Below are 12,419 nucleotides of genomic sequence, written 5' to 3'. Positions count from 1 at the left end.
ATGGAAAGCACATTACAACGTTGCTATAATTACCGTTTCCGCAATTTTTTTTTGAATATTGCAAAATAGAGGATGGTACAACTATTGAGAATGCTTAAAGTTATGCCTAACACTTTGTGCATGAACAAACTAGCTCGTTTGTCAATTTTTTTTGTTGTTGTGTACACTAACTTGCCCGATTGGATCGTTTATGAAAAAACTAGTATGTTCATGAACGAGCCGGAATGAAAATTTGGACAGGGTCATATGTACACTATGAGGATAGTAAATTTGCTTGTGTTGGTTAATTGTTCAATTATGAATGAAATTTTTTGTTGGATTGAACGATTTCTTTACTTACACCATTAAGCAAAAAAAAAATACGAACTGTAATGCCATCCAGACACGTTCAACGACAAAGGTTCCGAGTATCATAATATATCTTAAATAATTACAATCATTCTGATCATCAGATGTACCGAACTAAATGTGTGCAAGTAATTTTGACGGAATTAAAAGGGGCTTGTATTTTACTGGTAAGTACTTTAGTCTAATTTTGCCAGTATTTAAATATGAAAGGTCAGTATACAAGTGGTCAGTATAAATGATAAAAGGTCAGTACTAATGTTAAGTTGTATCATTTATTTTGAAGAATGGCCAGTATTACTTTTTGATTGGTATGGACTTGATAAATAGCTCCATCCAACAGGCATTGGATTTTTTTACTGTCCATTTGTTATTAATACTGACATTTAATAATACTTGACCATTTTGTAATAAAATAATGGCTGAAAACTGATTTATATACATACCGAAATTGATTAAAATACTGGCTTTATCCTTATGAAGCTGGATATAATGCTAGAAGACTTTCTGCAGATCAGTACAATTTTAGTTGGAGTTATTGAAGATATACACATCTTGTATAAACTGAAATGAAGGTGAAAATAAAACAACGCAATTAAACAAAATAAACTTATGCTATTTATAATTCAAGAACATTTATATACAGATAGTTCTCAAAGATTGCAATTGCATAAAAACAAATTCATAGAGAAACAATAATTAAATAGCAGACGGAAATAAATATAGAATTCATATTACACATAGAAACTTTCAAGCTCAATAACGTCTATAAATAATCATCAATATATTGTCAATCTACTCCACAATACTCCATATTAAATGTACAATTCGTAATAATTACGTATAAATTAAAACACGACAGCTAACAAAATCAATAAAATATTACTTATATGAAAGGCAAGTAAGTCTCTGAAATCAGATCCACAATTTCATATCACTTACATAATCGAGCGCAACAACACGCATCACTATTATATTTGTACATACAAATTTAACAACAAACATTTCAATGCAGGCACTGTTTGAAGAAGTCTCTGTTTCAATCAACCCATCCAGTAAGGATACGGAGGCTGGGATGTTATGGTGTGCACACTGGGCGGAGGCGGGGGAGGCGGCACAGCCGACATGCTCTGCTGGGTGCTCATCTGTGGCCGGTTATTAGCCATGTTAGGCGGCATGGTGGGAGGAGGTATCATGTTCGGCAAGCTTTGGGGTACCGTTCCATGGAGGCACATGCTCGGCGGCGGGGGCACCATGGATGGCCCCACGTTCAAAGGCAACTGTCCTACTACTGATTGCATCATGGAGACGTTCTGCCCCAAGTTGTTCGACATAATCATCGGTATTGTGTGCGTGACGTTCGTCGTGTTCGTCCCGATCATCGACGACATATTAGGTGGGATGTTCTGATTGAACGGAGGCATGTTTTGTGCGATGTTCTGATTGGCGCTCGATGTTATGGATTGGCCCATCATGTTCGGCATGCTCTGGCCCATGTGCTGCGTGACTGTCTGCGGCACGTTGCTCGGCATGCTTTGAGGCATGTACGTTTGAATCATGTTCGGTGGAAGGTTTTGTCCGATGTTGGAGACGACGCTTTGCGCCATAGACGACGGTAAGATTTGTCCCATCGATGACGCGTTCTGTATATGCATGCTGTTCGGCGGCATGTTTTGCACGTTCTGTGACATAATATTCTGATTGGTGTTCGTCTGTGACATATTTCCAATCATGTTTTGACTGATGTCGAAAGGCACGTTCTGGTTCATGTTCGGTGGGACGTTTGGTACTAGATGAGACGACATTGACGATACGATATTCGGTGGTATGCTTTGGCTCAACGACATGTTCTGACTCATCGATTGCGGAATACTAGCCATGGCTATACTCGGAGGGGCTGTAGTTATATGGCCACTGTTGCTGCACTGGTTCAAATTGAATTGAATATTATGCTGCTGCTGCTGTTGCTGTTGTTGAGTGTGTGGGGGAGGTGGCGGAGGCGGAGGTAAAAGATACGGTATGCCACTTTGGAATACTTGGACGTTGTTCATGTACCCCGGTTGAATGTTGGGATTGTATTGCTTTTCACCATCGTTCATATTATTAGATCCGGGATATTGTCCGGCAACAGCATATTGGAGATTTCCTTTGAAATCTGACCTTTGTTCGCACCAAGAAGTAACTTGCTTTTGGTTCAATTGATTGATTTGGTTACGAACTCGGTCTGTCATAGCAGCCGATGATCTAAAAATGTTTCGATTATAATAAAATGTGTCATGTTTCATTGAATAATTGATATACATATACATATACAGTGGACTTACTGGTCGATGTGTTTTTCCAGATCGCTTTGAGGCTGAAGAGAGCCTTGTTCGTTTTTATTTGAAGTATCCGTAAGACCTGGATTATCATCGTCAAATAAATGCTTTTCCATACTGTCACCAGCTCTTGATATTTCACCTGTGTATTGAATAGTTTTAAATTAAGAATGGTAGAAAAAATAAAATTAAAGATAAAACTATTCATTGGTCAGAAATAACTATGTTTATTACATTACAAAAAGAAATCACAATCACAAAATTATAATTTGCATTACTGTCATTATCCCTTTCAGACTCAAGAAGAATATTAATGCAAAAGGGACAATAAAAAAAGTTACTTATATAACAGTAATAAATAACTTCGCATTATTTATATTTAATTTTGCTAAAAATCTAAAGTTTAGAATATACATTTTAATCAGTAACTTTTTGACATTGTATCTTTTCTACAAAAATTACCGCTTCCAATTGATTCTTTCCATAATCGCGCACATTTATGTAATCTTATTTCATACATTGGAAATCCTACACTAAATCGTGTTTTTAAATAGTTAAAACAATAAAAAGGTTAGATTGATGGAAAAAAATTAAAAGCATTTTTAATACCTGAAAAATTTGTCTATTGTAATTTTACAACGTTCGCAAGTAAATTAGCACTCAATCAAATGAAAAATATTGTTCATCTAAACCATAAAATACTTAACTATACATGTTAGTTATATAAAATCTATATGTTTTACTCTGTGGGTGTAATTTTTCTGTTCTTTAATGGTGGGTATCTGTTTGGTGGCATGTTTTGAATGTACTGTGACAGGATTTTCAAAATTAAAATGATTTATATATGTAATAAAATACATTCAATTCGTTCATTCTCGTCATTCAGTTGTATGAAGTATTTGGAAAATAAATATTTGGAGCATATTATAATTTAATTTGTGCCAAACATTACGTCAACGCTGTTAAAATTTTGTGCAGAATTGTGTTAAATATACATATATATTAAGTTTAATTTCCAAACCGTCAAAATATTTTATTTTCGAAATACATCTACGAAATATTTATATCATAAATTATGAATGTGATTTTTTAATGTATTTTTGATAAAATGAATGTGTTCTTGTTGAAAAGCTGCTTGTTTAAAAATAAATTCATGTTGCGTTAATTTTCGTTGACGTTTCAATTCCATTTTATCAAGCAGAAAAATTAACTTCTTATATGACTTTTTAATTAAACATTAAAAGTGTATGCGACGAAATTTTTAATGGTTAACTATGTCTGACCAATTTTGTCGATTATCAACTATTTATAAATAGATTTTCCACCATTGATTCAAACACAGTGTAAAACATCCTGAAAATGAGAAATTCAATTAATACAGATTATCATCAATAAACAAAAAAAAAAAAAGAAGTCTGATAATCGAAACAAATGGTAGGCGTAAGATACTGCCGAAATTACATGGCCTCATCAGCAGACTAAATCAGCCCGTCATCGTATAATTTTTATAGCGAATTTAAAATGGCAAATTCAACATGTCTGCAATAGAAAATGAACATTGTCATTGTGCCGTGAATAAACACAATACCTGACTGATCGGACCATTTACTGGCAGTCTCCTTGTCAGGCTTTGTCGGATCGTTCGGCCCAAAAGTCTTGGCGCTAGACGTTCGGCCGGTATTCTGCTTTTGCTGGGATCTGAGAAAGGAGTGAAAACATGTTTACACAGAGCATCAGCATTAAAATCGTCTACGGGTGACTGGCATTCGCATTACGCAAAAATACAGCTGGCCTAGGGAAAAAGAACAAATTAATATACTCACCAAACGCTCAACAAAAAAAAAAAAAAAAAAAAAAAAGAGTCCTCAGTAGTTATAATAGAATAAATATGGTTTTTGTGTATTTGGTCTTTCTTTAATGTTGTGATACGAAAAGTCTCTGGGCAACTGTCTTTTTTTTAAACTGCTTGAATCAGCCAGTATTGACAAGAAATAGCCAATTTGGTTAATTACCTAATATTTGAGTTACTAAATTATTCTAAATTTAAAAATTTGTTGATTTTAGTACAACACCATGTATACATATGTACATATAATTAAATTTGTAGAATTGTGCTGGTTGATGCATCTCTTGATTATTGATAATATAAATAAACTTTTGTGAAGAAAAAAGCTCTGCACATACTGGCGAATTCATTTCAAAAGAAGCATGTGTTTAATAAAAATTAAATAATATAAAAAAATGGTCATTTTAAAGAAAGTTAGTGACATAAATGTTAGTGAATGAAAATAAATTTGTACTTTTGTTGATAATATGTATGCTGGCGATGCAAACAAAATTTTGATACAAAAAACGAATGCTAAAAAAGAATAAGAATTTTAAGCTAAGTAATATTAATAGTAACGAAAGATGTTCAAAAATATGAAGGCATCAATATTATACAGCTGAAAGAAAATCAGTTGTATATTGATAAGGTGTCATTCGACGCTGAAATAATAGCCGACCTAACAAAAAATATACATATAAGAATTAAAATACACAAAAAAAACATATATACACATAAATATTATATTTTAGTGTCTTAAATGTACCATAGGAATTATACCCATATTTCAAATTGCTGTAAAAAAAATGACATCTATGTATAGAAACACACCTATCTGATTTTAAAAACTGGCATAAGCATGTGACTTATCAACTTTTTAGAGGAACAATTTTCAGACAGTTATTCTAAATCTTGTTTATTTAATATATCAAGACAGATTTACCTTTTATCTTTACATGTGGTCATCGAGATATTTCGGATAAAAAATCTACCATTATTTTTAACGTTGAAGAATAATTCGTAAGACTATTCATACTAGCACAGCACTTACCGTCAACTGGATGTAACTAGCAAGTATGGAAAGTTATCTTCGGTACATTCTATATGGAAACATTCATATATTTCATTGGCGCATGCGCATTCACGGATTCATATAGAATGTACCAAAGAATACTTTCCACACTTGCTATGGCTAATATGAATAGATCTTTATGTACATATCTAGACCAGTGGTTCTCAAGTGCGGCCACTAGTGAATTTTACTGCGGCCACCAGCTACTTAATAGTAAATAATACTAATATTTAAAAAAATTAAATATATTTTAAAAACTACAAAAAAAGTAACTTTACAACAATAGAAACCATGCTCATCATTGACAAACTAAAATTATAGCGAAAAGCCTTGTGACAGATGTTGAAAATGACAATTTTTCAATTTTATCTTCTGTTAGTGATTTCATAGATAAGATGACAGACACAACTTTAAAATTAAAATTAAAACTTAAAATCTCTGAATCTGGAACTTGATAAAAGGTTTGAAGAATTGAATATTTTTAAAACTGTTTCTTTTGTATCTTCCCCTTTTATTATGATGACAAATGAAAATTTCATAGTACTACAAAATAGATAAAAATTATTTTCAGTATTGAGATTAATTAACTGGGCTAACGTAAAATATGCATTATTAGAAATTAGTCATGATCAAGTACTTAATAACCATTTTAATAATATTTCGGTTCAAAAATTTTGGTCGGAAATATACGTTGACAATAAAGATTTGGCAACAATTGCTTTATTAATATTGTCTATTTTTCCCACTACCGTATATTGCGAAAGATCATTCAGTGTAATGCACTTTATTAAAAAAAAAATTAGAAACCAGCTGACAGACGCAAACTTAGAAGCAGCAACGCGGCTTGCATTGGAAGAAAGGAGTATTGAGCAATTTCCATTTGCATTATTATTAAATAGATACCAAAATGTTAAAATTTCTTTTATTTTATGAATAAATTGATCCACTTTTTTTGTAACTTTAATTTATTTGATTAAATTTGGTGCGGCCACCAGACATTTCCATGGGACCACTATTATCACCTGTGCGGCCACGGTAAAATTTCGCCTGAGAACCACTGATCTAGACGCTAAAAGTTTGCAGATGTGACAAAGATTATTTATTATAATATCTATGGGCGCATTCACATCTAACATACCAGCAACCAGAGACGTTATGTGTGAATGCTTTATGAACGGTGCAACAAATCGTTCTTGATTCGAGGATATGTTGACTGGGCAGTGAAAATGTCCACGAAAATAATACTTTATCTACAGATACTTACGCATATATGTATTATAAACAGATAAATTAAAAATCCATGGTTATAAACGGGCAAATGTAATTCAATTATATTTACAATCTCCACCAAATTTTTTTATGTGAAAGAAAATATGACATACCTTTCATATAATCTGTTATCAAAACAGTTTGTCGTGTTTTCAATTTATTGATAACTTAAAAATTAATGACAGTAGTATCGTTTCATAAGGTACATACCCAGAATCAATTTTATTTGAATCTTCAGGTTCAAATCTACTTTTGTGTACTGTAGTAGAAGAATCTAAAGCCGACGAGGATTTTTGGGTTTCAGATCTACTGCTCCAACTTACCTGAAGAACAACAACAAAAAAATGTTCATTTCATAGGAAATAGTTATTTAAAACAATTTTTTTTTAAATTCTTACGTCTTTATCAAATCTCCTTTTTGTTCCCGTATTATCAGACTCGTTTTCAGTTGTTTGACTATCTAAATCTTCAGATCTGTTCCACTTCGATCCCTAGAAATCAATTACATTTTATAATACCAAACTTTCAAATAAATACAACGCTCAATCTTTCAAATACAAATAAGAAAATTTACTTCTTCATATTTTCTTTTTCTACCAGAATCAGATGTTGTATCGTCACTGTCTGATTTGTCACGATTCCAAGAATTTTGCTGCAAATTTAATAGTATTATAATACAATTTTTGAAAGCAATAATGTAAAAAATACACAAAATACTCACAGAAGAATCGTGCGATTTATTATCATTGTCATATTGTTGATATCTTTGATTACCAGCAGGCATATTTACATTAGTATTACTTTTTTCATTTTCGTATTGTCCTCTATCGTTGTCTTGATTGTTACTCGTTTGTTGATAGCGTAAACGACTATCGCTCGAGTATTCATCATGTTTTCTATCATAGTCAAAATTTCTTTCAACATCTCTTTTTCCCCAATTCGGACTTGATTTATCTATATCATTTTTGTTCCATGGATATGAACCTTGCCTATTATTTCTAGATAGTTTCCTAACTCTACCGACTTGACTTGCCCTATTTCGTCCTTGAATGTCCTGCATCCTAGATTCTTGCCGCACCGCAGAGTGGTCAAACATCTGATTGAACTGATGATGATTTTGCTGTTGTCTTTGAATTTGTGGTTGTAAAGATTGCTGCATATTTATCTGTTGTTGATTGTGTTGATCTTGATTTAAGATTTGATTGGGAGGTAAGTGAGTCGGAGGCATCTGAGTAGGCGGGAGCTGGTTTGGCGTAATTGCAGTCATAGATAATTGGCTTTGTTGGAGTTGATTTGGCGGAATGGGAGGCAGTTGACTCATTTGTTGAGATATATTAGCTAATTGATTGAGATCTTGTTGTGGAACCATAACAGAATTAGATTGGTTTCCCATGAGGGGATTTTGCATATGTTGATTAGTCAGAAATGTATTTGTTGGAGGCATTTGGGTGGTGATAAGTTGGCTAGGAGGAACGTGCGGAATTTGATTAATAATAGCTTGAGTATTCGGAGGTTGAGTGAAAATTATATGCTCTAAAGTAGTCTGAGCATTCGGAGGTTGACTTGTTTGAATTTGATTGCTCGGTATTTGAACGCTAATCGTACCATGATCGTTCCTAGCTTGCCTCTGTTGAGGAGGTAAAAATCCAGTGTGCATAATTTGACGCGGTAATTGTTTCAATATGTGCTCTTGCTCTGATTGGTGAATTTGAATATTTTGACTCGGAGGACCAGTTATGTGATGTATTTGAGACTGTGACATCGGTATAGTCGTAGTGCATGAAGTATTCGCCGACACTGTCATATGATACGGTAGAGTGAATACTAAAGATGTCGGCGTAGACGTTTGACTGCTGATGCTGAAGTGCGAAAAATTGTCAACATTTTGGATTTCTCTAGTCTGTTGAATAATCGATTGAGACTGTTGTTGCATTGTAGTTTGGTCCTGACTGATGGCTCCCTGCATGTGACCAATCAGATGAAATTGTGTTTTCTGCTGCTGCGACACTGCCGGTTGTTGAAATGTGTGAGTGATTTGTTCTCCTCCACCTTGCGTAACGATTTGATTATTTGGTTCTATTTGTACTTGGGTAATTATCATTTGAGGAGGTGGTTGCGAATGAGAATTCATCGATATATTGACATTTTCAACGGTAGCTTGAGAGGGTGCAGATATTATGTGGAGACCATCGCCAATTTGTGCTTGAGTCTGAATGGGGGGCGCCTGATGATAAAGCACTCCACCTTGCAGAAAAGAAAACGTTCCAATGGATGAAGAAGCGCCCATATCCGGCGGCAGGTACAAAGACTGAGTTGGTGGCGGAGCGACCACTAAAACATTTCCAGTACTTGCAGCTGTCGGTGGTGGTGCAGATAATTGAACAATCTGAGGAGGTGGAACCTAAAAGAAAAAAAAAATGAAATATATAAATACGTGATTCATACACCGACATATGTATGTATGTATAATAAAAATTAGCTATATGTATAATTAGGATATTTAAGGATTCGCCCAGTAAAGCATACATTATTTACCATCGGTCCTGGATGTTGTGGTATGTGAATTCCCGGTGGTGGTATGCTCACAATCGGTGCTCGAGCTAATGGAGGAGGTTGTTGTAATATAACTTGCTGTTGTTGTTGATTCATTTGTTGAACATGTTGTATCTGTTGATTTCTCATATGTTGTAGCTGCCCTTGTACCTATTAGATGATGATTGTTTCAAGTTTGTATTCAAGAAGTTATTTCAGTAATTAAATTATCTTATTAATAGTTAATAAATTTTACCGAATCGGACGGATTACTATTTATAAGCATAGGTTGTTCTATATTTTGCGGTTGCTGCACTGTTGGCACTGGATTAAACTGTTGTTGGGGCGGAGGCACTGATAAGGGTGGCAGGCCAATGATTCGAGGAGGAAGATTCATAATTTGCTGACATAAAACATAATTTATCGTGAGAAAAATGATTTCAGTAATAATTTTCAGTAAGTATTTTTTGATAATGTAATAAATATACTTGTCCAGATGACATGTTGGCCTGTTGTTGTTGTTGTTGATTGTCAGGCATGGCTTGTTGCAATTCTAAGACCAACGTCTCTATTAAATTAACAGCTAATTGTCGAGCGGCAACTAATCCATCCGACCTAGTGTGTTCGATAAATAAGTGCATAGGCTCCAGTGCTTCATGACCCAATTGCGAATCAATAAATTGCGATCCTCGTCCCCTTAACGTTACTGCAGCACCAGTCTCACTACGAATGTAGTTAAGATTTGACCCAGCCTAAAAAAGTTAACATTTAAATTAAAAATTCAAATAAAATTAGATTACGATTATTATACAAGAAATAAAATGTAAATTATTACCTGCCCGATGATTTTTCCTCTTAAATCAAACGACGTGGGCAAATTGTCCAAGCCGATAAACAATTTTTCCACTTGAGTCATGTTTGAACTGATAGTCAAAATTGGAGGCTTATTTTCTGATTGTAAGGAGTCATTATTTGATCTATTAAAACCAGACCGACATATGGGACCTCCGACATCTGTTCTTATGTATTCGTCTATTTTATTTATTGCAGCTAAAATAATAAACGTACAATATTATTACATTTTATTATTCAATACAATAAGGTAACCAAAGATATGAAATATATATTACCTTCTACACTTTGTTTTGTAGGTCCTTGAATGAATAAATACAAAGGTCTGTCGTTTGGGGTTTTAGAGTGATCATTTTTTGGCATGTATCGACCACGTGTAGATATCGCAGCGCCTGAGCACTGGCTAATTTCATCTTGTATTAACCCCTGAAAAAGTAAAACGATAAATCAATCTCTACGGTGTGACAAATTGGCGCAAGCATTTGTAGTACGATGTACTGTGTCTATTTTCAAAATTATGGCAAATAATCTAAATTTAGATAAATTTCTTGAATGTATTCCAAAAAATACACACTTTGACGACATACAATATATTGAGCAATCTATGTATATGCACACACAAGTCATTGACATGTTGTCGAATATCGTCTCTGGTAGGAAATACGTAGACTTGAAATGTGTCAATTTGCAGTTATTCAAATGATCCAAAAACAGTATTTGAAGATATACACTCAATATATCCTTTAATCTGATTACATCACTATGGACATTTGTGAATAAATATACATAGCGAATCAGCCTTTTTACCAGTTTAATATTAATAAAAAAAACATTCGCAGTAAAATAAAAACTTGACCTTGAATTAGAAAATGTTAATTTTGACATGAACATTTCACTGGGAAAACTGCTTGTGAAAAAGTGTGATACAATTTTTGATAGGTTTTAATTACCTCATTACTATAGTAGGTTTTTAGAATTTTTACATAATACATTGACAGCGTATACATGTGTAGAAAGGGTGCAAAACGAACGTGACCTTGGTGAGGAGATTCCTAGCTGCCACGGTCGCCTCGTTGATGTCGTACTCGAAAGTGAAGTAGTCGTTGTTCTTGTGTATGTGATGATGGTGGTGGTGCTGGTGATGCTGTTGGAGCTGGTGCTGGTGCTGGTGCTGGAGAAGCAGCATCGACTGGGGTTGGGATTGGGGGTGGGGGTGGTGGTGAGGGTTGTGGGAGAGAGGCAGGGACAGGGACAGGGGCAGGTGGCCCGCCGGCATGTCTGCGGCGAGGGGGGCGAGGGCGAGGGCGCGCGCGGGGGCGGGGTTGGGGGCGAAGGCGTTCGTGGCGGGCGGCGGGGGTGGGTCCGGGCCGTATCCCATGTCCCACTTCCCGCGGCAACCCCACCACTTCAGCCGTGGCCCTGCGTCTTCGTCTCGACTCTTTCGATCGCACTTGACAAGCGTCACTTCTCCTCACTTGTCAAATGGAAGCCGCAAAGTGCATGCATTACGGCCATGCGCGTTACCTCGTGCATAAGCGCAATGCATATCGCATTGGTACGTCGCATTGGCGCTGTCACTTTGCTTTCCCTTTTTTTTAGCAAAAATGCCCGTCGATGTTGCACTCCATAAATTTCAATTCATTTTTAAATCACCTTAAGCATAAGTATTTTTTTACTTTACACTTAAGAGGCCTGTACACCCGAAACCTCAATTTTGTTGCCGTTCCTTTCTTCGATATATATATATTGAGTGAATGTATATATTGAGTGAGGTTCGGTGATTACTAGTCAAATGTGAACTGGGCACAGGACAACCGGTCGCTGTAGATCGGTCACACGTGATCACCCGTCACACTAAAACTGGTCACGAGAAAATTGGCCACACCCTAAAATCGGTTAACCAGTTTTCTCGTGACCGATTTTAGGGTGTGACCAGTTTTCTCGTGAACAGTTTTAGGGTGTGACCAGTTTTCTCGTGATCAGTTTTAGTGTGACGGGTGATCACGTGTGACCGATCTAGAGCGACCGGTTGTCCTGTGACCGGTTCACATATGACTAGTAGTCCGTTTACCATTGAGTGAATGCGACAATATATATATACATATATATATATATATATATATATATATATATATATATATATATATATATATATATATATATATATATATATATATATATATATATATATATATATATATATATA

At 34.9% G+C, this 12,419-nt stretch overlaps 1 protein-coding gene across 2 annotated transcripts; it reads right to left on the bottom strand.

Annotated features, from left to right (window-relative positions):
- Positions 1 to 941: 941 nt before the first annotated feature.
- On the bottom strand, positions 942 to 11,806 carry LOC143911058 (uncharacterized). 2 transcript variants are annotated; one of them, XM_077429780.1, is made up of 13 exons: positions 11,250 to 11,806; positions 10,492 to 10,639; positions 10,197 to 10,411; positions 9,850 to 10,113; positions 9,618 to 9,764; positions 9,365 to 9,532; positions 7,551 to 9,230; positions 7,404 to 7,481; positions 7,228 to 7,320; positions 7,040 to 7,152; positions 4,252 to 4,361; positions 2,670 to 2,805; positions 942 to 2,589 (listed from the first exon to the last, which is right to left on the bottom strand). In XM_077429780.1, the coding sequence occupies exons 1-13, from the start codon at positions 11,589 to 11,591 to the stop codon at positions 1,389 to 1,391; spliced, it is 4,695 nt and encodes a 1,564-aa protein (XP_077285906.1). In that variant the 5' UTR covers positions 11,592 to 11,806; the 3' UTR covers positions 942 to 1,388. The 2 variants fall into 2 exon arrangements, with proteins under 2 accessions (XP_077285906.1, XP_077285905.1); XM_077429779.1 differs by having other exon boundaries at positions 9,356 to 9,532; positions 11,250 to 11,713.
- Between the last annotated feature and the right edge of the window lie 613 nt (positions 11,807 to 12,419).

Source organism: Arctopsyche grandis, chromosome 4, assembly GCF_051622035.1.
Source record: "Arctopsyche grandis isolate Sample6627 chromosome 4, ASM5162203v2, whole genome shotgun sequence".
NCBI classification, from domain to species: Eukaryota; Metazoa; Arthropoda; class Insecta; order Trichoptera; family Hydropsychidae; genus Arctopsyche; species Arctopsyche grandis.
The sequence above is the reverse complement of the archived record's forward strand: the minus strand, read 5'-3'. Positions and strand labels throughout refer to the sequence as shown.

Coding starts and splice junctions, on each gene's coding strand:
- LOC143911058 (XM_077429779.1), bottom strand. CDS start 11,591: ATGGGATACGGCCCGGACCCACCCCCGCCGCCCGCCACGAACGCCTTC. Junction 7,321..7,403: donor GAAAAAGAAAATATGAAGAA/GTAAATTTTCTT, acceptor ATTGATTTCTAG/GGATCGAAGTGGAACAGATC. Junction 2,806..4,251: donor TAAATGGTCCGATCAGTCAG/GTATTGTGTTTA, acceptor TTCAATACACAG/GTGAAATATCAAGAGCTGGT.